Source organism: Lontra canadensis, unplaced genomic scaffold, assembly GCF_010015895.1.
Source record: "Lontra canadensis isolate GAN:19392208 unplaced genomic scaffold, GSC_riverotter_1.0 scaffold109, whole genome shotgun sequence".
NCBI classification, from domain to species: domain Eukaryota; kingdom Metazoa; phylum Chordata; class Mammalia; order Carnivora; family Mustelidae; genus Lontra; species Lontra canadensis.
Window position 1 is genome coordinate 2,157,600 of NW_022631103.1, and position 27,578 is coordinate 2,185,177.

Consider the following 27,578-nt stretch of genomic DNA (forward strand, 5'->3'; position numbering starts at 1 on the left):
CACACGCTCACACACACACCACCTCCAAGAATCTTGCTGCCCTGTAAAGCAAGCCAACGTGTATCTCTAAAGAATCACTGTCCTGTGATGAGGCACGAGTTGCAAAAAGCAGCAAAGGGCCTAAGAGACCCTTTGGTCTTATCTGTTCATTTTACAGATGAGTACACTGAGGCTCAGAGAAGGAAAGAGACTTGACAAGCTGGATGAATGGCTGGGTTGGTACCTGGACTAAGATCCTGAATCCACACACCGTGTGACCCAGGACAGAGTCTCTTCTGTACATCCTTCTCACGGTTTTGCTTCCTTCTCATGTCAAGAATGGGTTATGGAGAAATTACTCCCCTACTTTATCACTGGGGAAAGGGAGTCTCAGAGAGGGCAAGTGTCTTGCCCACCATCACTCAGCCAAAGGTAGCTGGTGAGTGGCCAGAACTAGAGCCCAGCTCTCTGCCAGCCTAAACCAGTCCTTCCTGCACACAGGATGTCCCATACCCCCAAGAGTCCCCCCCCACAGGGCACAGCAGGAGCCCCGCCAACTACTGCTCAGTCGGAATTCAGAAACCCTGCACTGAAGAGCCTAATTTTGTCTTAAAAGGTATTTTTTCTTCAGAGGATGACTGGTTAATGGCTCCTTTGGCCCCACATTCAGACACCACGAGATTGTAGTAATTTAAAATCTGACACCGAGAACAAATACGCAAGTCCTCTGTGTAAAGATCGGAAACTTCGTGAGCGATGATTTTAAACAGAGCCGCAACCTCCCACTTGCATCCAGTCCAGACAGACCCAATGGAGAGAAGTACTTCGATTATTATTCCACAGGACTGGCTTAAACCAAGCTGTCGGCAGAGCTGATATGATACTTTGGTTGTTTAGAATTCTGTGCATTAGACAGAAACTGAAAATCTGTCTTACTTTTATTACACAAGTAATGCATGCCCAAGGCAGAAAAGCAGACCGCACAACTGAGTAAATTAAGAAAATTAAAATCACTTATTAAATACATTAAATTTTTTCCTTCCTCCATAATGTTTATATTTCAAATTAAGGCTAAAATTCTAATTAGTGAAAAATTGGATGCTGTCATATTTGTTTGATGTGTTGCTATAGTGCAATTTCTCAAACTCTTTGATGGAAAGGCATGGGGGAGGACGTGTGAGTTTTGCCTTCACTCACACTGGGTCTGATCTCAGCTCTACGTAGCTAGGCAGCCCCCAGGAAGCTATTCAACATCTCTGAGTCTCAGTTTCCCCTTGTAAAAGTGGGATTAAATACCTACTTTATATAGCATGTTTGTCAGAACCAAATGAATCACAAAAGTGTGTGCAGTGCTCTTCCCACGAGCAGACATTTAATAATATTAATTTACCTTCCCTTTAGGAGGGGTAAAACCTTGAGCTGTACTTTTCTTTTATTCAGTTAATATTCCCAGTGCTGTTTAGCAACAGCATTTTTCAATTTGTCCTTGATTTTCAGGAGTGCAATTGGATTTTTAAAGAAATTTGATGTGCACCTTTTTTGGAGAAATGAAGGACCCTCCTTTATCAGGGACAGCAACCCTCCAATGGATTACTTTATTCCAGTGGAAATGTTTGATTCTGGAGTCTATTGAAAATAGTGAAGACCCATTTGCAATCAGAACCCTGCACTCAATGGGCCGTTGAACATTTCCACAGCAAGGTGTAGAAAGTACTGGTCAATCTGTAAAAGCCAACTCAGAGGAAGGTATTTGGCCAAGCCTGGATGACTGAGGACACGGAGTGACCCTATGAGGGCAGCGCCCCAGGTTCTGCGGACCCCTCCGTGCAACAGCCGGAGGCAGTGGTGCAATGGAAGGAGAGAGAAGTGATTTTATACCTGATAAATGTTTTCTTCCGTTTCAGGATCACGGATTGGCTCGTGTCCAGCCTCAAACACAATGTACTATTACGGATCGGCCAGAGAGGAAAGGTCAGAGAGGAAGAAGAGAGAGGAAAAAAAAAAGGCATTTGGAATTCAGGATACAAATCACAGTGAGCATTAAAGAAACAGTCGCAACAGAACACACCTTCCAGGGGCAAGCAGGTCACTGAAAACGAGGCACGTGCTTTGCACACTCCTGCCTTTGCTAAGGAAGACAGCAAGGGTCTGAAGGCCAGTCAAGCAGCAGCGAAGGTGTGGGACCCCTGTGTATCTTTCTGGAGATGTGGCCTCTTTATTCTGTGACATTGGATCTCAGTAATGTTTGCGTGTGCCGCACTGCTGAGTGCAAATGACGTCTCCTAGGAACATCTAGGGGTCCAGCTTCATAATCTGGGTTACAGTGATCGCCTCCCTTTGCTTCTCTCAAGACCAATATCCTAACTTGGCCCTTAAGTGCTTAGAAACCCCAAATCTCCCCATCCCATAAATATCATCTGATTTTACATCCTTAGTTTTAAGTATTGAAAATCAGTGTTGTTGTTTTTTTTCCCCTGTGCATGTTTCAGACTCTAAAGGACCAGGCCGTTTCAAACAGGGCGACATTCTTCATTCTCTGTGCTGTCCGTTAGCAGGGGCCGAGCTCATATTCTAGACAAATCCTTGCCCTCAGCGTTCTAGCATGAGGCCATGCTGTTGAGCACATCTTTGGCTTTTGTTAAAAGCCACTTAGGCTAGATACTCCTACTTCAAACACACATATAACCCAGGTATGTCCGGTTAGAAATACAAGTTCAGGGTTTTACGTCCAACAAGTCCATTTATTGGCTCCTTTCTCTCCTTGGGAATAAGCATGAGGCGGGGAGGGGGCTGCTGGGGTTGGCGGTGGGAGGCCTCCTCTTCCCTTCTTTCTGCATCTGTTTGTACAGAGCACATACTTGGATCCTAGACAAGTCATCTCTCCAGCCCCACTGGGTGGCAACCTTGCAGAGTTCAGGGAAAACTGTGGGCTGGGCTGTCTCTAGGATCACCCTTACCCTCCTCCCAACAGCTCCCATGGCATGAGCTGGCTCATCAGAGGGGCCAGAGACTTGCCCCCACAGCCTTCCCAAAACATACAAACTGCCCTTTGCGCTTGTACTCCAAATCGCCAAAACTCAGTCCCTAGCCCCAGTTCCTAACTCAGAGAAGCCTCCTCATGGCCTTGGAATATTCAGGAGGCTCCCAAAAACATCCAGCTCTGGGATCAAATATTTATAGATTGTGGAGGGGGCCAATGCAGGGTTAAGAAGGGAGAAGTGCAACTCCAGATCCCATGTAACTGAGGCCAACCAAACTTCTGTTCATTTACTATAGAAATCCACCCCCCGAGGGGCTGGCAGCCCTCAGCCTTGAAACTAGTCTTGGTCCCTCTCCAGGCTCTGTGGTCAGGGTGCTCTTTAGGGCTCTGACCAACTGTCTGTAACACGGGCCTTGCCACTCCTGATACTAAAAACACCGATGGTTTTCAGAAATTACCTGGTACACAGGATCTTCAACATCCTCTTCCAAAATTGTCTACAGCAAAGCGAGACAAGAGAGGTTGAAAAGCAGAGGATATAAACAAAGGGAGAGGTATGAGATTGCATTCAGAAATTACAGGACAGCCGAGAAACCAGCTCTGGGGAGGAGAGGCTGCTGGGTCATTTCAGGTAGAAAACAACCCACAGAGGAGAAATGAAAACTCTTGCAGCCACCCTACTCCCACCCTTAACAACAGCAAAAAAAAAAAAAAAAAAAAAAAAAAAAAGCAATTGTGTCTCTTCTCTTCACTCCACCACCCCCACCCACCCCAAAATCTTCCTCGGAATTCAAAATTTCACTCTCGCGCGCGTGTCCAGAATTTCAGAGAATAAAAGATCATCTCTAACGCCTTGCTTGCTTTCGGTGCCTGTAATTGACACGGGAACCTTTCATCTTTGTTTATTTCTCCTTGTCAGCAGGAGGACAAGCCCTGACTGTCAGTTTTCACATCTGTTTATTTTAAGGCCCAGTCTTCTCTGGCACTCCGATAAATTCACAGGTATACCTGATACACAGCTTGTTCACACTGCTTATCCTTTTGTGCCTTTTTTTCCAACTCTTCTCTTTGCTTCAATTCATAAATAAGTTGAAAGAGATCTCTCAAGTCCAGAATAACAGGTTCAGCCTGGAGTAAAAAGGGGGGATGAAGCACATGAGTACGGGAATAGTCCTGAGCCTGAGCGGCCTGTTTTGTTGTTTTTTTTTTTTTTTTTTGCCTGCTACAACCCACAGCCCTTCCTATTCCTATTAAACTGAAAGCATTCCATCTTTAATTAATTCTACCTTGTTTATATTGGTTTAGCAAATTGCATCTAGGCTAAAGTTCATTTCTTCAACTAATTATATTTGCAAATTCATAATAATCATAAGCATAAAAGGCATTGCTTTTATTTATTAGTAATTTCGAATACAATAAAATTAGGGTAGGCCTTATGCAAAACAGCTATTTGTTTTCTCTTATTTTCTTTTTAAACGAGGCTATGAACACAAGGAAACTTATTTGTATAGTGGTGCCTCCATCCAGCTTCGTCAGAAAGGGAAATAATTAGTCATTACGAAATACACATTAGGAAAACAACAAGAAGACTGGATGGGGCCTGAGCTCGCCGTTTCCTTGCTCTGAGGCAATTTATGCTCTCGAGATGGGAGCCTGAGCATCAGCATGGCTTCATCCTCCATCAGAGGCGGCCTTCAAAGACTCACAGCATGACCGGACATGCCGTCCCCTACAGCCCTCCTCGGATGGGGATACTCACCGCCTGGGCTGTTTTTATGGCAACAAATCTGTGATTCCCTTCCTTCCCGCAAACGTATCCAAAGGCCCGGTGATCTGTGATGTCCTTTGCGATGTAGGAAATTTCATGAACAGCATGATGATGCTGAAGGGCCTGTCGGAGACAAAAGGAAGAGCATATTTCACGGGACTTTCCCTCCGAGCTGTTGATCAATAAGAGATGTGTTTCTGCTACGTGTGAACAGGCCCGAAGGGCTTTGGGAAAGCTGTTGGGTCCAGATGGAAGGAAAAAGAGCTGCGCCTGCCCTTGAGAGATGGAGGTTTCCCTCCATGGTCTCAGCGCTGTGACCGGAGAGATAAACAGGACTGCTCATACGCTGAAGGCGCGTCTGTGGCGGTGGCTCCCTCCCAGCTTGCCGGGGCCAGTTGCCGCAATTTGGCGGGGCAGGCCCCAGCTGCAGCTGGCTTCAGGACACAGCCCAGTCGGAGCTCGGGTGGGATATTTAATACACTCCCGCACCAGGACCTCTGCGTGCGGTGCAGGAGGAGTGCCCTGTGCAGAGACTGCGGTGGTGGTGGGGGGTGCGTTCAAAGCCACGGGACCACCACTGCATACGGGTGCAACCCTTAGTTGAGAGATGGTGACAGAGTATCTTGAGGAATGAACACCTTTTTCTGTCTTATACAGAGTCACCATCTGGGCTACAGGTGGACTTTCTTATTTCTGAGACTTCTCAGGGGCTGGCTGCTCTGTGGGCAATGCCCATTCTTCTATCCATTTGCTTGAATCCTGGTCCTTTCTGAAAGGGTATTTGAGGGGCACCCGGGTGGCTCAGTGGTTTGAGCGGGTGTCTTTGGCTCAGGTGGTGATCCCAGGGTCCTGGGATTGAGCCTTGCCTGGGGCTCCCAGCTCAGCGGGGCATCTGCTTCTCCTTCACCCTCTGCTCACCTCTTTCTCTCTCTCTGTGTCTCTCAAATAAATAAAAAAAAATCTTTAAAAAAAGACATCTGAATAGCACCACCTTTGCAAAATCCCCCCAGAACAAGGCCTGCTCTCCCTCTCCCTGCAGAAATAATATATAATTCCATAGAACTTCAGTCTTGAGGCACTTGGGTGACTCAATCGTTAAGCATCTGCCTTAGGCTCAGGTCATGATCTCAGGGTCCTGGGATTGAGCCCCATGTTGGGACTTGGTGGTAGGGGGGCTCCCTGCTCAGCAAGAGACCTGCTCTTCCCACTTCCCTGCTTGCGTTCCCTCTCTCGCTGTGTTTCTGTCTTTCAAACAAATAAATAAAATCTTAAAAAAAAAACAACAACAAAACTTCAGTCTCTACTGATGCCCAAATTCCTAACCGATTCCTCACACACAGGCCCGCATAATCTTGCTTTGAAAAACCTTCCTTCTCTGATAGATTTGCCTGATTCCTTATCTGTCTTCCCCACCAGACTCCATCTTCCTCAACTCTGTCATCCTCGAAACTTGTGCTATGTTTGATGCATAGCTGCTGACTCAAGAGTAAATTGGGGTAGTTGACCAGTAATTCAGAAACCTTCTGAAACCGACCTTCCCACCTTTATTGCCGAAGCCTCCACAAATAATGCTGGCCATCCTTGGCGATGATCATCTTTGTGACCATCGTCCTGCATTAAAACCTACTTAAAGCAATCCTCAGTAAACAGTACCCTGTATATAGGCTTACATAGGCAGCTGGGCATTTTATGATGCGCTTCAAGTCCTTATATAAGGTTTTTTATTATTATTATTATTATATTAGGTATTTCGAGGCTTGAATTCTAGCCACTGTGTGAACAGAAGGCACTCACTGTACCTCTCCGGACGTTTGTCAATTCTTCTATCCAATGAGAAGTTTGTACCAGATCAGTGGCTCCTAACCCAAAGCCCAGCATCTCCTTGGGTCATTAAAGGTAATAAAAAGAAGTCCTAAGCACTTTTCAGCATTTCAAAAAGCGAAACAGAAATGTGTAACTATCCTTAACTAAGACAACACATTCCATTGTGCATGCAAATGAAAATGCCAAGTTCATTTTAGAATTGCATCAGGTTGCTGTTGGACTCCTTAGTTCATCTTTGAGAGGATTCTCTTTAGTGTTTTAGTTATGGTTTGAATAATTCAAATAGGAAACCGAATGACTATAAATACATTTTTTTTTGGTGGACAAAATTCTTCGCTGCCACTGAGTCCATGGAGGGAGGGAAACATGTACCACAAAGGGGACTTAGTTACAAAAGTAGTGGGAATCACTGGAATAGATGTTCCAGAAGGTTCACCCCAGATCCTTTAGCCATTAGGACCTTGAACCACATGGCTAGCCTCTCAGGTCAGTGGGCACATGGTGGCTAGCACCTTAGCTCTGGACACTGGCCCTGACCTTCCGAAATGCTGACTGCTACCATCTCCCTAGGTCTCTAGACTCTTGCCATCTTTCTAGGATTCTGCTAGAATCCCAGGTGCTCCCATCTTTCTAGGATTCTAAACTCATGAATCATTTCTGCCATGGAATTTGCTGCTGTACCCTAAGCTTCTAGGTTCTGATCACTCACTAACCTCTCTGACTACTCTTGGGACCCTCTCTTTAGGTTCTTGCCTTGTCACGTTGCCCACTGCCCAATGGACATCATGTTTGGAGGGCGGTATCCCTGTCTGGCCACCCTTGCCCCTAATCGGCCATAAGACAACCGTATAACTCTCATGAATCCTGACCCAGATAAAGTTGGTGAGGAAGGAAATGTTTGTTGTAACAGACTCAGAATCCATTTATTCTTCCTTTATTAAGAGGACGTACTTAGCTGGTGGAGGAAAGCTGCATAAAGGGTGGTGGCTTCTTCATGGTGTTAATGATGTAAAACTGATGAGACTAATATTCATGCAACACAGGGTACTGATTTATAGGCTTCTATGAACTAGAATGGTATGCGGCAGGGGAAAGTGGGAGACACAGACATCCTTCCTCTCCCCCTCTCCAGAAAGTGTTCCTCTCTCTGCGTAACGTGGACAATGTTATCCGCATCTCCTATTAAATCAAAGTTTGATGACAGAAGCTTATTGATTGCCACGTAGAATATTGCTCTAAAATTAAACTGTGATTAGAAGTCTTCCTGGTGGAATGAGATTTGGAGATGATCGTGCAAGGATAAAATATCACCTCCGATGCAAGACAGCAGATGGAGGGGCATTAATTTATCTGGGAATCCTCATTAAGTGTTTTAAAATCAAAACATTTTTAATGCCTGATGATACCTCATATTGCCTCGCCAAGTATAGCTCTGTGCATGCTTGAAGGGCCTAAAGAGATCTGTAACATTATCTTTTCCCATAGTTAATTTTATGACATGTTAAAAAGGATGACTGTGAAAGTGGCTCATTTATTTGGAAACGAAGAATCATTGAGGGGATATGTCTCCACTTTCTCCAACCTCAACTATGCAGACATAGTACAGATACATCTGAATTCCGCTAACCCGTATGGTCATATTACTGGCATTCATCTTGGCAACCCGGAGAATCTTGCAAATACTTCTTCACGGAGGCTCAAAATTGCTCCATGTTTTCAAGCAGATTTTATCAGCACCATCAAAGCCAGAGGAATCCTGAACCTCATATTGTTCGAATGAGTTTATGGAAAGACTGAGGGTCAGAGAGTTCTGGCGGGACCAGTCTTAAATGTAGCCCGTGCTCCCTCTACAAAGGATGACAAGCCACTGAACAGAGAAAGCAAGATGATGTAGGATCAGGGGCTCCATTCCTTAGCTTCTGGACTTCCAGTCCAGCAACGAAGCCGGACTGGAGGGGCTGGGACAAGGAAGGAGGACAGCTGCCCAGGAGGCAGAGCCGAAGTCGTTCTGGCTTCTGGCACGTATCGGAGGTCAGAGAGGGTCATAAATCAGAAGGTTTGGGTTGAAGGACACTTTGCTTTAAGGATCTCAAAGAAAAAGGTCAAGACAGCATGTTCTGGGAACGAGCACTTGGGAGCTTGTGGCTGTCTGTGGTTTCTGCTGAGCCGTCAGGCTGGAAAGGCGTGGCGAAGCCCATCGTCATGGGAAATGAAGACTGCCTCATCCCAGGAGGGTTTCTGGAGAGACCTCCTGGGGCAGCATGAGTTGTTCTGCAATGGGTAAAGAATGCTGGACCAGAAGGGGAGGGGAGGCGAGAGGAAAGGCAGAGTCTGGTCATCCTTCCATGCTTCCTTTGGAAAAGAGGTTTGTGGTTTTTTGTTGTTGTTGTTGTTTATTTGTTTATTTATTTATTTATTTAGGTCTTAGTAAAATGGTCTAGATACTAAAGTACTACAAAAAATCAAAGCAGGTTATTTGGTTTTAGAAACAGTATTTAATAACCCAGCATTTGTCTGCCACAGCTTTGTCCGTTTCTCCCATTGTGAACTCTCCTCATTATTCTGGGCATGAGAGTTGTTACTGAAGAATTCTGAGGCAGATGAGCCCCCTCAGTCCCGTCTGACCTTCCTCCCACCACTGAACTTCCGGTGACCCAGACCGTGGAGAGTCTGAGGACTGCCCCTCTGGGTTCTGTACTTCCCCCAACCTCTGTGCCACTGTTCACAATGTTTTCTCTGCCGATGGCCCTCTGCATCCCCTCACCTGTGCTTTTGTGACTCCTTGTGACTAACTCATACAGAGGCTCGAAGCCTAGCTCTAATAGCGCCCTCGTCCGAGGAACCTTCCCTGACCCCCCCTTCCCCTCCATGATGATTCCTGTCCCTAGCTCTCCTGGCACTGTATTTGCTCCTCTATCCAGGATGCCTCACATGTATTCATTTTGCTTCCTGTTTACCCCTTCATCTAGTTATTCAAACCGTGTGTCCTTACTGAGTAGCTGGCAGGTGCCGGGTCTCCTGCTTGACACTGTATCCACCCGGGGATTACAACACAGGCCCTGCCTGGAGGACCTTGCAACCACATAGAACAGGCAGGCAAAGAAACCAACAACCATGAGATAGTAAGACGAGCTTATATTAAAGGCGTGCATGGGGTGTGACACTGGCTTGGTGCAGGGACAGGGAAGGGCATCAGGGGAGACTTGGCAAAGGAGCTGGGCTTGAACTGAATCTTGGAGGGGAAGAGAAAGGGGAAGTTCCCAGGAAAGTGGCGGAAGGCCATTCTAGGCAGACAGAAAATCGGGCAAAGGCCATTCTAGGCAGACAGAAAAGCGGGCAAAGGCCATTCTAGGCAGAAAGAACTAAACTTGCAAAGGTCCCTAGGGCCTGAGAACAGGACACCTAGAGAACGTATCCGCACACCTGTTTCCTCTCTCCTTTGGGGATGTTACCTTCTTGGTCTCATCGCAGCTCATAACACTGTCACTTTTGAACAGTAAGTGCTGAATGACGTTTGAAGACCGTAAGAAGGAAGGAAGGAAGAACCAAGCCAACTGAAGGAATGTTGTGCACAAGGTAGTTGCTCAATAAATGCTCAGGGAATGATGGCACGGGTTAATTCATGACACCTTCGCAGAGGATTCGTTCTGGGAACGGAGGCTTTCTTATCTGCTCATCATTAAATCTTCTTTTTTTTTTTCCCCTTATCATCTCCATGAGCCATTTACCAATGTTTAAATGAGGTATCAAATTGTTTGGAGGGTTACCATTTGACAGGGTAAATTACAGAGGAGACTTAATTTGCAGTATGGTTCAATACAACCAATTAAATACAGTATGGATTGCAAAGTCATCTGCTCAGACTTTGCCGCTCGCTTTTCTTTTAAAGAATAAATTCCATCCCATTTCGCCTTCATCGTACTTGCGTGTGTGTGCGTGTGCATGCATGGGAGTACAAGCTTCCCCGAGGCAATAATATTCACGGGAGGTCTACCCACCAGGATTCAAGTGAGTTAACAGAAAAACAAAACAAAACAAAACAAAAAAGCAGATATGCAGAGAGACACAGAATAAAAATAGATGCATGAAAAATACACTACTTCACACTACAGGCAATTACAGTAGTTAAAACCTCACAAGACAAAGGCAGGCCCAGGCTCATTATAAAGGCCTTTCTCTTTTCTAACATATTTTTGGATGCGTTTGCTGCATCACAGTGCCAATGAGGCTGGGAAGCAACCTCTGTACCACCCTCTGAGCACCCTATCATCAAACGTTCCATGGAGCCGGTCAGAGTGAATTCTTGAGTTCCCATCCTGAAATCTTCTGGAAGGTTTTAGTCAAGGACGAAAACCACGTTTCCAAATACCCTAGTCTCCAGCCAAAGAGGCAGCATGATAGCAGAGGGAAGGATACGAAATCTGGAGCCAGAATCTAAGCATTATCATTTCCCTGTTGGGTAGCTCTGGGCAGCTCATCCTGACTTTCCAAGCCTTATTTTCTTTTCTAAGTAGGATATGAAGAATGACAGAGAAACTTAAAGGTTGTTGGAAATATTAAATTAATTCATACAAAACACACCAGACATAAATGAGATGTCCTATCCTCCCCCCTAGAATGGGAAAAAAAAAAAAAAAAAAAGGAACTACCCAGTGTAGACAGAAGTGTGGGGAAGCACTGGTTTTGTAAGTGTTCAATGGGAGTCATAATAATAACTCTCTCACAGTCCTGTTAGGAGGATTGATGACTTAGGAGATGGAAAGGGCTTGCAACAGTGCGAGGCATGTAGTAAGGGCTGTGTAGATGTTGGCCATTATGGTTATTTTTATTATTTGTGGGAGTGTGATTTGGTGCAACTTTTCTGGAGGGCAGACTGGCTGTATATTTCAAAGCCTTAAAGACATGCATAAACTTTGACCCGTGATTCTTCTCCTAGGGGTTCAATTATCTGTAAATAACGTAAGACGTGTAGGGCAAAGGCTTGGACACAAGATACTCCCTGCAGGGCTGTTCAAATCGTGAAAAATTAGAAATACTCGAAATGCTGAGCGCTGACCGGTTGTGGGAGCTGCTTTGTTGCTGAACGATGAAGTAATACGCGGTCACTGGAAATCGTCTGGGGAATGCATGCATTTTCGGCATGGAAACATACTCACAACATCCCACTGAATTAAAAAAAAATTACAAAACAGTATGTTTAATATCATCCTATTTTTGGAAAAAAAATATGCGTATCTACGTATGTGTATAAAACGTCTAGAAGTACGTCCAGCACCGTCTTCACGAGAGTTGTCTCGAGTGGTAATATTATTATTATCGAGTGTAATAAGTGGAATTATTACAGTGATTTTTAGAATCTGACTTTTTGCTTATTTATACTAATTAAAAAAATTATACCAATTACATAAGTACGAAGCATTCGATACGTAATGAAAAATATTAATAAGTATTAAAATGAAGACAGAAAGATGCTTCTTTCTGACTTGGACTCAGGGAACAATGCGTGCAATGCCATCTGTGCGTTTCTAGAGTCGTCCTTGAGCCCACCGGCCTCTGCCCCACAACCACGACTTGTCAAGCACATCCCCCAATATCATTCACTCTGTCCATTCCTCTCCCTCTCCACTATCAGAACCAGATCGCAGCTGCTACTTCCAGCCTAGATCAGGGCAGTAGCCTCGGTCCCCAGTTGTCCTCTTCTGCTGCTCTCTGCTCTAATCATCCCACCACAGATGAAGGGGCTGAGAGAAAATTGGCAAATTTGATCAAGGCTGCCCCGAACTGAAACCACATCAAAGGTTGCCCACGGCTCTTGAGATAAAGAACAAAATTTTTGCCAGGGCTTTGGTCCACCTCCCCAGGGTCTTTCACCACAGCCCCCCTTGCTTCCCATCACCCTGCCCATCACACAGACTCGCAAGCACCACCCTGCCGCCTCAAGGTTGTGCTCCGGCCACTCCATCCGCCTACAGTGCTTGGTTCCTTCTCCTCCTTCACACCTCAGCATAGATAAGTCTGTTCTCCTGTAAAGCTTCCCTGACTTCGCAGTGTGGACCCGCTTCTTATGCTCTAAGTCCTCTTGGCTTCCTGGACTTTTCCATGGGGGGCAGTCGTGGAATGTGTCATCTGGATACGGAAACACGCACCTAATGGCTCCACGGTAGCCGAAACACTATCTTCTTTTCCTCATCTCATTCTGAGCATCAAACACAGCGCCTGACACACAGCAAGCAAGCAGTACATATATACTCTTTATGGTGGTAAAGCAGACATAACATCAATTGACCGTTGCAATCATTTTTAAGTGTCCAGTTCTTCGGCATTCCGTATAGTCCCAACGCTCGGCACCACCCCATCCATCTCTAGACTTCCCAAGCTGACCGTCTTCCCAAGCTGACCGTTTGTACCATTAAACACTACCCGATTCCTCTCCTCCCCTAGCCCCTGGCAACCACCTTCTACTTCCTGTCCCTATGAGCCTGTCGGCACATAGTGTTAAATGAAACATTTGAATGAATGAGTCCGTCAGCAGGATGGATCCCGAGTCCAAGTTCTCTCCCTGAGCCCCCCACTCAAACCCACTGGCTCTAGGACTGTCTTCCTCATCAAGGCTTTCCTTCCTTAGCTGTTAAAATGAGGAGGTTGTTTTCAGTAAGTACTTATGTCCTGTTTTGCTCTGGACACTTCTTTAATTCCTTTTTTAAAAATTTTACAACAGCACAACAGTTGTGACACACAGCTTCTAAGGAGCTCTCCTAACGTATGTGATAAACACGCAGCTCTGCATTAGCCACGATAGCCAAATTATGGAAGCAGCTCAAGGGTCATTCCTTGATGAATGGAAAGAGAAGGTACGGCCTATAAACAATGGACTATTACTCAGCCGTAAAAAGAATGAAATCTTACCGTTCACAACAATGTGGATAAATGCTAGGGTGAAGTCAGTTAGTCGGAGGAAGACAAAGACCCTATGATTTCACTCAGGTGTGAATTTAAGAAACAAAACAAACGAGCAAAGGGGAATAAAAGAGACAGAGGCAAACCAAGACACAGACTCTGAACTGTAGAGAACGAACGGGTGGTTTCCAGATGGGAGGTGGGTGGCTGGGGGGTGGTTTAAAAAGGTGATGGGGATTAAGGGGCATTTGCTGTGATGAGCCCCAGGTGCCACGTGGAAGTGTTGAGTCGGTATAAGGTACGCCTGAAACTAATATCATATAGTATGTTAACTAACTGGAATTTAAATAAAAACTAGCACACATACACACACCCAAAAAATAAACATGTGGCTCCAGAAAGACGTGAGTAAAAAGTCCTTGCCTAAAAATAGGGAGATGAGCTAGTTAACCAGCTGAGAGCATCCTAGACCTATGATTTGGGCCCAAATTTCTCTATCAGGCAAAGTGGAGGCAGGTGTGTCTCATTAATTAGCAATCACCAAAGCGACAACATAGATTTCTGCTCCAGAGACATGAAAACCACCTGAAACAGGAAAACTGACTTCCGTGTGAAACATGAGTTTCCTAACCTTGAGGTTCCACCAGATGCCAGCATCCCATGACTAAGGATGGGGCTTCCCCATAGTCACCTTTGGTGGTGCCTTGGACTCGCTGTCCTCTGTTAGTCAATCCACATTCGTCCCCCAAAGCCCTTTGGGACCAGGCACTCTGCAATGACCAAGGAACAGTCTGGGCTCTCAAAAGCCAGCCTAGGGGTACGTGTGTGGAAGGGAAGGGTCTCCTTGTCCTCTAAAGACTCAGAGTGGTTTGCACATTGTGCTGTCCCTATTCCTATTTCTAAAAGGCGTGTAGGGTGAGGGTGGGATCTGAATCTTGGCTTCGTGGCCACGGGCAAGTCATCCTACCTCCCTGAGCCTCAGTTTCTTCACCTGTAAAATGGGAATGCTTGCTCCTTCATAGGGAGGAAATGAGGAAGATCACTTGAAGTATCTAACGGTTTATCGGGTAGATGGCAGACTCTTCATACTTGGGCTTTAAGCAAGTCTCACCGACACTCAAGTCTCTGCCTGGTTAATAGTAGTCCTTAATACTAGAAGTGCAATTTTGAATTTGCTTTGGGCACATATTAGGATGAAACAAATACAGAAAAACACCATTACTAGAAAGCAAGCCTTTCAGTGAAAGAAAAATGAGATACAGATAGAAAAGTTAAGAAATAACCTGATAATTTTAAATGTGAATTCGGAAATGTCAATATGAATACAAGACTTTAAAACCAGACTCCTACCACCGTTTGCTGAAAGGGCCCAGGAGCAATGAGCACACCTACTGTCATTATTACCTAGCTATCTAGTCATCTGTTGCTCTCTAACCTCTCTAGGGAGAGAGTCCGAAAAAGCAAATATGGCAAAAGGTGAAACATTCTGTTTGCTTGAACGTTTTCATGATGGGATGTCAGAGACCTAGATCCTAGTGTGACAAGATCCTAGCGTGCCTCTTTCTCTCCCTCCCACTCTCTCTCCCTTTCTCTGAGAACAGGAGAAACTAAGGCACTGATGGTTTCAAGAGCTTCACTGAAAGTAGGCTGCAGACAAAACGCTTCTATCAAGTCCGCCCCAAGCAACCATGGGTCCAAAACATAAGGGGTCTTTTAGTGTGCTCTGAAATGCTTACAATTCAAGATTTCAGAGGCTGACCTATGGCTGTCCAAAATCATGTGTTGCTTCAGCACCCAAGTGTCTTTGTAAAATGGATCTTAGAAACCAGATGTACAACTACCACCAGTTACCCACCTCAACAAGTCAGCTCCCTTTGCTCCCTGAATTCCCATGGCCAAGTATAAACAAACACCAACCACTACCTCCATTTTCAACAACAACACTCTTAAAAGTTCAGGTTGGAGGGGCACCTGGGTGGCTCAGTGGGTTAAAGCCTCTGCCTTCGGCTCAGGTCATGATCCCAGGGTCCTGGGATTGAGCCCCACATCGGGCTCTCTGCTCAGCGGGAAGCCTGCTTCCTCCTCCTCTCTCTCTCTCTGCCTGCTTGTGATGTCTGTCTGTCAAATAAATAAATAAAATCTTAAAAAAAAAAGTTCAGGTTGGAGAAATATGGGCACAATTAATACTTCTGAAACTCTGGGGGAAAAAAACTTAGAAGATTATGCATAAGAATTCAGATTTTATTTTCATTACATTAAAGAGAAAAGGCTCCATTCTGAGTGCTGTCTCTGTGCTAGGCACCATGCCGGGGCACCCTATGTATGCAAGTTTCCTTTACTCCACTCTGTACAACTACCTTCCACATCGTTTCTTCCCATTTGTTGCTGAAGTAACTGAGACACAGAGAGGTTGTGTAACTTGTTGGGGCCAATTCCACGTTAAAACCTGTTAAACCCCTAGGGCCTACCTGGGCCTGCTTAGCCAGAGTGACTCCATGTTGCCTAGGTGGCCATTTTGTTGTTTAATAAATGCCTCAGCAGTTAGTGGTATCGGGTCCGGGTAACCGTTGCTAAAATAAGGCCATACAGGTAAAAGACATCCAGTCAGCCAAAGCCCATACGTAGAGGTCTGCGGTTGTGCCCTATAAAAACTAGCCTGTAAGACCAAGGTGGGTCGCTCTCTTCCGAGACGGCCCTGGCCGGCAGTCTGACTTGTAATGCTTGGCACAGAATAAGGCTTTGCATAAGTTTCACTTTGTCTCAGTCTCGTTCCTTTGATAACGGACGCAACATAACTAACCCGGGGCCTCACTGTGGATAAGGCAGACCAACCCTAGATTAGTGCTAGGTATGGCTCCAGGCCCCACAGCCTCTGCGCACTGAATACAGCTTTGAAAGTACTTTAACTGCTCATATTCTCATTCTCCTAAAATTCTTATTTTTATTTGTTTCTTTCTGCATGAAGAAGCCTAATAACCATTGTCGGTGTTTAGTAATATAACCAATGATTTCAACATTTTAGCTTATGGTGTAAAAGGATCGTGGCAAGTAGGTAAATGAGGGTGGATGAATGGAAATGAAACAGCATGTTTTGCTACAAGTCACTGCAGAAACGAGGTCATTATATTTAGTGAAAATTACTTTTTGTGTTATAACCAATCTGAAATTAACCTCTGCTTTGGTCACAATGAAGTCCTGCATGCCAGACAGAAACTTACAGAAAGGGCATTGACTAAATACAGCGCAGCCGATGGAAAGAACACTGGATTCGGAGTGAGACAGCTGGATTTCAGGTCCTGGCACCTTCGTTTACAAGTTGAGGTGGGTAACTCGTGGTGGTGGTGGTGCATATGGTTTCTAAGATCCATTTTACAAAGATACTCGGGTGCTGAAGCAACACATGAGTTTGGACAGCCACAGGTCGGCCTCTGAAATCTAGATCTGTCATGGACTGTTTGTGCCAACTGGGACAGATCACCTCCCTTCTCTGAACCATGGCACGCTCATCCAGAATGCCATTAGACTGCGTGAGAGAACTAAAATAGATCATTCTGCTGAAATTCCTAGTATCCCAACCCAGCGCCTAGTGATACTTAAGAGATGGTGCTTCCTCTCCAGCTCCAAGATTCTGCGATCCAACTTGCTTGTCCTTCTCACATGCTGAATTGTGTCCTCCCAGAATTCATGGTTAAGTCCTAAACTTTGGGACTTCAGAATGTGGCTTTATAGGGAAATGGTGTTATTACAGGCATAATTACTTTCATTTTTTAAAAAGATTTTTATTTCTTTATTTGAGAAAGAGAAAGCATGAGCAGCGGGGAGGAGGCAGAGGGAAAGGGAGAAGTAGACTCCCCGCTGAGCACAGAGCCCAACATGGGGCTTGATCCCAGAACCCCAAGATCATGACCTGAGCTGAAGGCAGACGCTTAACTGACTGCACCACCCAGGCACCCCCTACAGGTGTAATTACCTAAAATTAGGTAATATTAGAATAGTGTGCCTCTGATTCAATACGGCCGAGCAGTGTGAAAAGGGGAAATCTGGACAAGACATGTGCATGGGAGGAAGACCCTGAAAGTATGAAGTCAGAGATTGGGGTGATGTCTCTAAAAGCCAGGGGACATCAAAGATTGTTAGCAAACCACCAGAAGCTAGAAGATGCGGCTGGGATGGATCCTCTGCCAGAGTCCTCATAAGGAATCCACTTTGTCAAAATCTTGATCTTGGACTTGCAGACTCTTGAGCAATGAGACAATTCATTTCTGTTGCATAAGCCTCTCAGCTATGGTTATTTGTTGTAGCTGCCCTAGGAAAGGAACACAGCCAGCCTTCTCCACACCGTTGTGTCTGAGGGGTTTGCCAAGAGAATACAGGGGTGAAACAACAAAATCTTCGGTATCCAGCCCCATCTGCTCCCTCCATAAGCCTTCATTTTCCCATCTGTAGAATGAGCGGGCAGGCCTGGTTCCTGCTAGTTTTGCTCATGCTTTTCTAGGCAGGAGAGCGAGCCCTTCAGGTCTCCTGTTGCTGCGAGGCCTGGCTACTTAAAACAGGAGCTGTGCACCCGCTGTGCAACTTACAGTGGCACCTGTCCAATTATTTCCCAATTATGAGAAGGTACTGTGCAGCATCTCCCCAAATACCCTGCCAAACTACTGAGGTGGTGGGCTAAGCTCCCTGAGTACCAGGATCAGTTGGTTCTCTAACACTAATTGGTCCTCTGACTTGTTAGGCTGTGCCTTGGAGAATGAGCTCTCAGGAAAAGAAATTAGTATGAAATTGCCCCCTTCACTGGAAATGCACCGGGCACCACCCCTGCAGCCAGCTCCTTCAACTCACCTTAAAATTTTAGGGGGGAAATTGACATGAACTAATACACTTCTAACCCTTGGCTCTGTCATTTTACCGCTGAGACAAGAAAACTAGGGCTCAGAGGGATGAAGCAACTTGCCCAATCAGTGTGCAATTGACGGTGAGGTTCAGAGCTGGTGCGAGAAGTCGGTGGGATGGCCAAGTTCACGCCCATTTTAGTCCCTCAGGTGTCTCCTTAAGAGCTGTGAGCATCGGGTTCTGCCCAGCTCTCTGCTCACTTATCCCTTCTTCCCCTGCCTTCTGGCATGTGTCTGTGTGCTAGACTTGGAGACAGCTGCACGCAAATGAGAGTGGATGTAGGGAGCCCTGGCTCTGTGACTCAGTGCTTCCTGCATCAAATACCACGAGCTGTTGCCCCAGCTCTGACTCATCTCCATGACTCAATTCCAGCAATGGGCATCTCCCTGGAGCCAGATACTGTGTCAGGTGCTGTGCTGGGTGCTGGGGACATAATGATAGAGCTGGCAAGATCCTTGCCCTTGAGGAGCTCCTCGTCTCTGGCGAGACAGGGAGTCAGGTGTCTTTATTTAATGTTTAAAAAAAAAAAAAAACCAACACTCTCCCTTTCTTCTTAACCCATAATACCACGGTCTAGAATAACCCCTTTACTTTCAGGATTACCTGGTTAATGTGATATACCTAAGACATCTCCCTTAGACAGTGAAGACTAGGAGAGCAGTCCCCGTGTCAGTTCCCGGCTCATCCATGCATCTCCAGCACTGGACAGTGTCTGATACTTACTGGGGGCTCAGGGATGATCTGCGGAATGAAAGAGTGAGTAGTGTGTCCATGCCATCATGGAAGTAAGAACAGGGTCGGAATTGGCCTGAGTTGACAACGATTAGTAGGAGCCTGACTAGGTAAAAATTAGTGACTGGGGGGATGGCTGGTATTATGACATTCCATCCTGATGGATAACAAAGAGACATGAAGCCATAAAACAGCATGTGATGGGGAGGAAACAGTGATCAGTTTGGGATCAATAGGCCAGAAAGTGCGAGACAGAGAGCAAAAGTACGAGAAAAGTAGGCAGGGGTGAAGGGATGCAGGACCCCGAAGGCCACTTTAAAAAACTGGGGTACCCAAAACTGTCAGCTCCTTTCTACTCAGCTCTGCTGCGAATTTCAGCCATCAGCCGGTTGCAGACTGAGTCCTCCTTCAGGCTAGGGAAGGACAGCAAGCCAAGCAGACTCCCCCAGCTGGTGGCCATCGGGCAGGGACCACAAACAGGGCCCTGGCAAGACTTCGACTCTACCTGGTCAACCACCTGCTGCCCTGGGCTTTCTGGACTGGACATGGTCTGGCAGAATGTCTAAGGGCCACAGATGGGCCCCTTCCACCAGCCTCCCCCCCACAGTCCCTGCTCCCTGGCCCATAATGCATGACCCGCAGAAGTTCACTCAAATCTCCCTGGCACCAGAGGACGGGGATTTGGTTGTATGAAACACTGAATGAGAGTGCTAGTGGTGGTAGTGGTGATGATGATGTGCCTTTGTTCCCTTAGCCATGCTGGCAGCTTTGGGAAACTGCGGGATTTTTCCTACCTGATAGCTTTATGTCATCTACGGCATGGTGTGTGTGTGTGTGTGTGTGTGTGTGTGTCAGCGGCAGATTCTAGATCGTTCCCTGGCTCTGCCTCTTTCCTCTCCTGCATGACCCTAGGGAAGTCCTACTCCTGCACTAGACCTTGGGGGCTCCATTTGTGAGCTGCTGTCTCAGAGGGCCACTGGGAACACTGTAGGGTGACCTGTCAGGTGCTTGGCAGGTGTCAAGGACAGGGGATCTGGGAGGGCCAGAAAGCAGGCTGGGCGCAGAGCTGAGCCATCTGGATTCCTGCCCCCATTGTCCTTTCTGAGAGCAGTCGCCGAAGGCCCATGGTGCGCTGGGCCCACGGAGGCATGGGGCGTAGGAAATGCACAAACACGGCCAGGCAGTCCCTGTCCTGCCGGAACACGTGGTCTGGAGGATACAGCCAGGTGCCGAAGATGATTGTGTGGGGTGTGGCACACTCTCAGAGAGAGGGAGATACTAAGGAAGCACGCAATGAGGGCAGGCTGCCAGGAAGAGGAGGCATGAGGACAAATTCACACAAGATGTGGAGTTATAAGGTAGCAAGGGGAGCACATTCCAAGGCACAAATGCCAGAGCAGAATCAGGGAACCTCAAAAGATGGTGAGGGGTTCTAAGGCCAGGTGTTCAGAGGTTTGGGTGTGAGGTCTTCTGTAGCTCCCTTTTGCGCATGTTTTCTAGAGCAACTTCCCAGTGCAATGCAAAGGACAGACAGACCGGGGCCCAAGTGTGGAGGCTCATCGTGTCCTTTTGAGGATTCAACTAAGACTCAAAGATGTGGCACTGAAGCCCTTGCTCCTGGGATGCCCCACAGCTTACCTTTCCCAGCTGGGTTAGCTCCCCAACCCGACCACCTCCCGAGCCTCTCGTCTGCTGTCCCTGTGTGCAGAACACCTGTGATGCCCGTTTGCAGCAACCTAATATTGACACACCTAGCTTTAACTTCTCTGGGTGCCCATTCGTGAACCTGACTAAATGCCAGTGGCTTGCCCGCCCAGCAGAGTGGGCACAGGGATCACACAGACAGGTGACAGAAAGTGACACGCACCAACGACAAGTCTTCCTCACCAAACACCAGCCAGATTCCCCTGACGTGGCCTCTTCTTGGCAAAGTTTCAACCTTCACCTAAGAGACTTGAACATTAACATACAGACATATCTAGGAGATAGTGCAGGTTCCGTTCCAGACCACCGCAATAAGGCGATTATCACAATAAAGCGAGTCAAATGAATTTTTGGCTTCCCAGGGCATATAAAAGTTATACAGCGATCTATTAAGTGTGCGATAACAGTATGTCTAAAAAGACAATGCACATACCTTCATTAAAAAGGACTTTATTGCTAAGGAATATTAACCACCATCTGAGCTTTCAGCGAGTCACAATCTTTTCACTGGGGGAAGGTCCTGCCTCGATGCCGATGGCTGCCAACGGATCAGGGCGGTGATGGCTGAAGGCTGGAGTGGCTGCGGCAATTCCTTAGAATTAGACCACCGGGAAGTTGGCTTCATCGACTGACTCTTCCTTCCAAGAACGATTTCTCTGTAGCACGCGATGCTGTTTGATAGCATTTTACCCACAGAACTTCTTTCAAAATTGGAGTCAGTTCTCTGAGACCCTGCTGCTGCTACATGAACCATGTGATATTGTGAATCCTCTGGTGTCATTTCAACCACCTTCACGACATCTTCACCGGGAGTAGATTCCCTCCCAGGAAACCACCTTCTTTGTTCATCTGTAAGAACCAACTGCTCACCCTCAAGTTTTACCCTAGAGGGCGGCCGCGCAGTCCCGCCTTCAGCCTCCGCTTCCCGTTCTCTTGCTCCTTCTGCCCCATCTGCAGTCACTTCCTCCCTGACGTCCTGACCCCTCAGCGTCTCCCATGAGGGCTGGAACCAACTTCTTCCAAACTCCTGCTCATGTGGCTATCCTGACCTCTTCCCATGAATCACAGATGTTCTAGGATGGTGAATCCTTTCCGGAAGGTTTTTATTTCACTTCGCCCAGAGCCACCAGAGGAATCACTGTGGCAGTGACAGCCTTATGAACTGAATCTCTTAATCAGAAGATTAAGAGAATGACTCCGTGATCCATGGGCCGCAGAACGGATGCCGTGTCAGAGGCATTCGAACGCTTACCTCGTCCGTCTCCATCAGGGCTCTTGGGTGACCAGATGTACTGTCAGTGAGCAGGAATATTTTGAAAGGAATCTTTTTTTCTGGGGATGTCTCAACAGGGGGCTTAAAATACTCAGTAAACCATCTTGTAAACAAGTATGCTGTCATCCAGGCTTCGTTGTTCTGTTTACAGAACTCTAAAGTATAGATTTAGCAAAATTCTTGAGGGTCCTGGGGCTTTACGAATGGCAAATGGGCACAGGCTTTAACGTAAAGTCAAGAGCTGCATGAGCCCCTCCCACGCGAGTCAGCCCGGCCTTTGAGGCTTTGAGGCCAGGCGCTGACTTCTCTGCCGCGGTGCACGTCTCACACGGCATCTTCCCCGACAGAAGGCTGCTCCGTCTACACTGAACATCTGTTGTTCAGTGCATCCACCTTCATGAATGATCCACGCCGGAACTTCCAGATCACCTGCTGTGGCATCTACACCGGCACTGGCTGCTTCACCCTGCACTTCTACGTTATGGAGGCGGCTTCTTTCCCTAAACCTCATGAACCCACCGCTGCTGCTTCCAAACTTCCTTCTGCAGCTTCCTCACCTCCCTCAGCCTTCACAGAATGGAGGAGGGCTCGGGCCTTGCTCTAGGTCAGACCTGCCTTAAGGGAATGTGGTGGCTGGTTTGCTCTTCTATCGAGACGGCTCACTCACTCTCCACGTGGGCAGTAAGGCTGTTCCACTTTCTTATCATCCGTGTGCTCCCTGGAGCAGCGCTCTCAGTTTCCTGCAGGAACTCGTCGTTCGCTTTCACAGCTTGGCTAACCAACACAAGAGGCCTCGCTTTCGGCCTGTCTCAGATTTCAAGCCTTCTTCACGAAGTTTAGTCACTCCTAGCTTCTATTTACAGTGAGAGACACACAGCTCTTCCTTTCACGTGTACACTTAAGCCATTGGGAGGATTATTAATTGGCCAGGTTCAGTACTGTTGAGTCTCAGGGAAAAGGGAGGCCGGAGGAGAGGGAGACAGACAGGGTGGGGGGCCGGTGGAGCAGGCAGAACACACACCGTATTGATGAAGCTTGCCACCTTATGTGGGCACGGTTAGTGGCACCCCAAAACAGGGACAATAGTACCATCACGTATCCGAGATCCCAGATCACCATAACAAATATAATAATAGAAAGGTCTGAAATATTACGAGAATTACCAAAAAGTGACAAAGAGACACATAATGAGCAAATGCTGTTGGGAAAAATGATGCCGATAGCCTTGCTTGATGCAAGGTCGCTGCAGAGCTCCAATTTGTAAAAAACACAGGAGCTGTATAGCGCAGTAACGTGAATCACAATAAAATGTGGTTGCCTGTAGCTTCAGACAGCTCAGGGCTGGATCCCAAGGATGACCCCGCTTGAAGTACCTGCCTGAGAAAACGGGAGGCTACCAAAAGAATGTACTGTTTGTTCCAGCCAGCACCTGAAGATAGGGCCGCCGGCTCCCAGCAGCTGCGGGAGGGTAGGAGCCTAAGCTTGGGTAAAGCACCAGACTGCCAATCCAGATAGGTTTCCCGTGCTCCGACAGCTCCTCTCCCCACACTTTGCAATTTTTCCAAGTTTACTCTGATCTGACTCCAGGAAACCTCTCTTATTCCCCCTCCCTCATTCTCCCTTTAAAATGCCCAGTCATAGGGCACCCATGTGGCTCAGTCAGTTAAGGGTCCTGCTCTCGATTCTGCCTCAGGTTGTAGGATCAAGCCCCGCATCGGGCTTTGTGCTCGGTGCGGAGTCTCCTTGGGATTCTCTCTCTCCCTCTCCTTATGCCCTTCCACCACTCACACACACTCTCTAAATAAAATCTTTGAAAAAAAATGCCCAGTCACCCCTGGGTAAGTTGGAAGGGAGCTCTCAGCTCTACTGTCCAGAGTAACTGAGTACAATCTGTGTTCAGCACTTTATGGTCCATGGGTGTTCGTGTCTAGACACTGTACAGGTGATCACAATCTCTCCATATAGTGTGCAGCCAAGGCCCTGAGCTAAGTGGGTGATGCACGCTCTCTCCTGTATTCTGATGCTGGAACTGGAGGCAGTCTGGGTGGAGACTGGGGAGAGCCCATACAGGAGAGTGTTTATTAGGAACACAGGCTCGGGGGCCAGTGCTCAAAGCCTGGCCTCTTGATTCACAGGTTGCAGCCCTTTCTGTGCCTCTGCTTTCTCTCCTGTGTATTGGGAACAACTGTCTCTCCTTCCCACAGCTGTCGTGAGAACTCCATGAATGAACATTCATGATATGCTCAGCTTGGTGCCCAGAACACAGCAAGTGCTTCCTAAATGTGATCTGTTACTTCCAAGCCATTCAGAGGGTCTCCCACCAGGGGATCTCTCCTCTGTTCATGCAGAGAGTGTGCCCTCTCCTAGCACACATCCTGGTGCACAGTCAAGGCTTCATTAATGTTTGTTGAGTCAACAACTTAATGCTGGGTTTGCTTATCCTTGCTGTTATTCACCGCTGCCCACTCTTCAGTCTGGTCCTGGGACTGCACTGGGGCCGCTGGGCTGCATCTGGACGGCAGTGTCTGCGGCACCCTGGAAGGCAAGGTGTACACACATCCCTGCACGGTCTACACTCTGGGGCAGATGAGCACTATCGGGAGAGCTCAGGACATGCAGCAGATGCCCCGGGCCGGTCCACGTGCAACAGGGCCAGCAGAGAGCCTTGCCGCTCCACACTCAAGCGAGCAGAAGCAAAACTTGGCTGGAGACTGCTATATTTTGTGCTCCCTTTGTGTATGAGAATGGAACGGCGGGACAAAGTGATAGGAGTTGTCAAGTTTTGAAATGAATAATAAGATGTCTTTGGAGTGAAGCATATAAAAGAGATGAGCTAAAAATATAGCCGCTCCCAGAGCATCTGGGAAGCAGAAGGATTAGCGAGGTGCCTTTAATTGCGGCAGAACAAAGACCCCTGCTGAAGGGAACATTCCCCTCCCTCCCTGCTTGCATCTGCAAGCAGGTAAGCAACAGGATGAAAATGCAGAGTGTTTACTCTGGATGCCCTCTCCCTACTTTAGGAAATTAATTCCCCAACGTAGGCAGCTAGCAGTTTTGTACCATGTGGATACTGGGGGAAAACATCAAGGGACTAGGCCAGAGTGGATGGGGGTCAGACGCTTTGGAGCATCTTTTGCAAGCACAATGCTTTTCTTATAGAATCAAATTTAATTATCATTACAAGCCAACAAGGAAGTCTTTATTCTCATTCATTTGACAGAGGAGGACACTGAGGCACAGACAGATATAAAGTTACAGTTTGAAGAGCCAGAAGGTGCAAGTTCTGAGATTGGACCCTACTCCCACCCGATGGTCTAATTCCTAAATCCAAGAGCATGATAATGTATTGCTTCTTAAATATTTACTTCCATAAGGTCTTCTACTTGAACTCTGTCTTCTAAAACACTGATTAACTCTTTCCTTCCTTCTTCCCTTACTTCCATCCATCCATCGCTCCGTCCCAATAAAAATTTTTTGATACAAAGTTCCCAATGCTTTCACAGCTTGCAGCCTATAAAGCGAGCACCTCATTTTATCATTCAAGGCTCTCTGGCATCCAACAGTTAATAACCACTTCATACTTAACACGTGCAAAGAGCTTTATAGCTTTTGAAGTTCTATCTAATTTATTATCTCATTCATTATCTTGTTTTATTATCCCTAGGATAAAACGAGGATGTTACATAGCCCAGAGAGGCTAAGTCATCTGCCCAAAGTCACATCCAGGAAGCAGCAGATCTGAAATCAGCACCCTCAAGGACCTTCTAAACCCTAAATGTGGGCTCTTCCAGTATCATTGGTATCATCTTAACTGCGGAGGTTAAGAATAAGGACAATGGACCACAACTGCCTGGATGCAAATCCTGACTTTGCCACTTACCAGGAATGTGACGTTGGCAAGTGTATAGCCTTCCTGTGCCCCTGTTTACTCGTCTGTAAAATCAGTGCCACCAGAGTACCTAGACCTCCTGGAGGTGTGAGTATTCAGTTTATTATGGTATTCCGTACACTTAAAATAGTGCCTGGCACCTAGTCAACATTATGTAAGTACTGGGTTTTTGTTTATTTGCTTGGGTTTTGTTTCTTTAAGAACAGTCACGTTCTCTTACTGCAGAATGTCATTCTGTGTTTGAGAGGACCTGTAACTGGCCCAACACTACCTAGTTAGGAGAGGAAAGAGTTACCATTTGAACCCAGGCCTGACTCTTTCAGCTGAATCAAGATGACTCTAACTTAGATTCCTCTCCCCCTGGAACATGGGATAGGTGCAGAAAAGGACCCAGGCTGATTCCCTCTATCCCAGCCCAGAACAAGGACTTGCATCTGGGGGAACCATGCCATTGTAAAGACATACCCTCGGGGGATATTGTTATGGCCAGTGTATAAACGTATGTCTTCATTCAACAAAACTATCCATTGAATAATTCCTATGTTTTAAGCACGGTATTGCACAATGCTGAAACAGACGCGGCCCCCACTCCTTCTGAGTTCAAGGTCTAGTGGGGAACCCTGCATGAGAACCAGCAACGTGGTGTCTTAGGTGCCCTGAGAGGCAAGTATAGGGTGACAGGGGAACCCACGGGGGATGCCTTTGACTGGTATAGGGGTGGGGGCAAATCCTAGTGACTGCATTCTGAGAATGAAGAGAAACAATTAGAAATGATACAGTTGAGTTCCCTAGCCTTAAAAATCAATCAATCAGTCCTCCCTGGGTCTTTCTTTCCCAGACATAAAATGAAGTAGTCCATTTCTTCTTGTTCAGGAAGGAAGTGACCGAGAGAGGGTGGACAGGGCTTTACTCATGTCATTTGCAGAAGGAAAGGAAAAAGAAGGCTGGGCCCCACGTCCCAGTTGTTCTTTCTCTGGCTTGCTCCTGAAGCTTCCGGTAAGCAGCACAGAGGACATAAAGTGACGGAGTGGTTCGGGCCGAGGTAGGTGGCTCCCCACTGACTCCCTCTCTGTATCACAGAGTTTGTACACCAGATTCAGAGCCTGGACACCTTGTGTAGTGGAGAGAGAGGTTCTCCTGGTCCAAAGGTGTGGTTCCCTTGCTGGCTCAGCCTTCTTAGCACCAGAAACAACAGGTACCAACCCACAAGGCCAAAATTCTCATGCTCAGAGAATCCAGCCCAGACTAACGCCGGGGACCCAGGCCTCGAAATCATTTTGTGCCTGCGCTCACCTAACATGCACCGTGAGACCGAGCCTTAGTCTCGTCATCCACAAAAGGGGGTCACTGTAACACTTCCTTTGCAGCGTGACTGGGGGGATGCTGCATGTGAAATGGATACTGCATATAAAACACAGTATCGGGCTCATAGTAAGCTTCCAATAAATGGTGGTAGCGAGTAAATCACCATCTTCAAATAATCAGTAGGACCCCACGCCATGACTGCACTTCTCACTTCCTCAGTTTCCTGGTCTGCGAAGTGGGGATAATAAATTGCACGCCATAAAGCTGGAGTCAAAGGAGATGATTTCTTTAAGTGCCTAGAAGAGGGCCCGGAATGTGAGGTGGGCTCACGCGCCAA

General features: G+C 46.9%; 1 protein-coding gene across 6 annotated transcripts in view; it reads right to left on the bottom strand.

Moving 5' to 3' along the window:
- Positions 1-27,578, bottom strand: part of DAB1 (DAB adaptor protein 1) — a 784,414-nt gene that overhangs the window by 63,117 nt on the left and 693,719 nt on the right. For 5 of the 6 annotated variants that reach the window (XM_032839737.1, XM_032839734.1, XM_032839739.1 and 2 more), the window contains 4 exons: positions 4,719-4,850; positions 3,968-4,087; positions 3,418-3,456; positions 1,858-1,923 (listed from right to left, as the gene is read on the bottom strand). In XM_032839737.1, coding sequence (XP_032695628.1) covers positions 1,858-1,923; positions 3,418-3,456; positions 3,968-4,087; positions 4,719-4,850 — 357 coding nt within the window. The remainder of the gene's footprint in view (positions 1-1,857; positions 1,924-3,417; positions 3,457-3,967; positions 4,088-4,718; positions 4,851-27,578) is intronic. The other variant, XM_032839738.1, reaches the window with a different exon arrangement.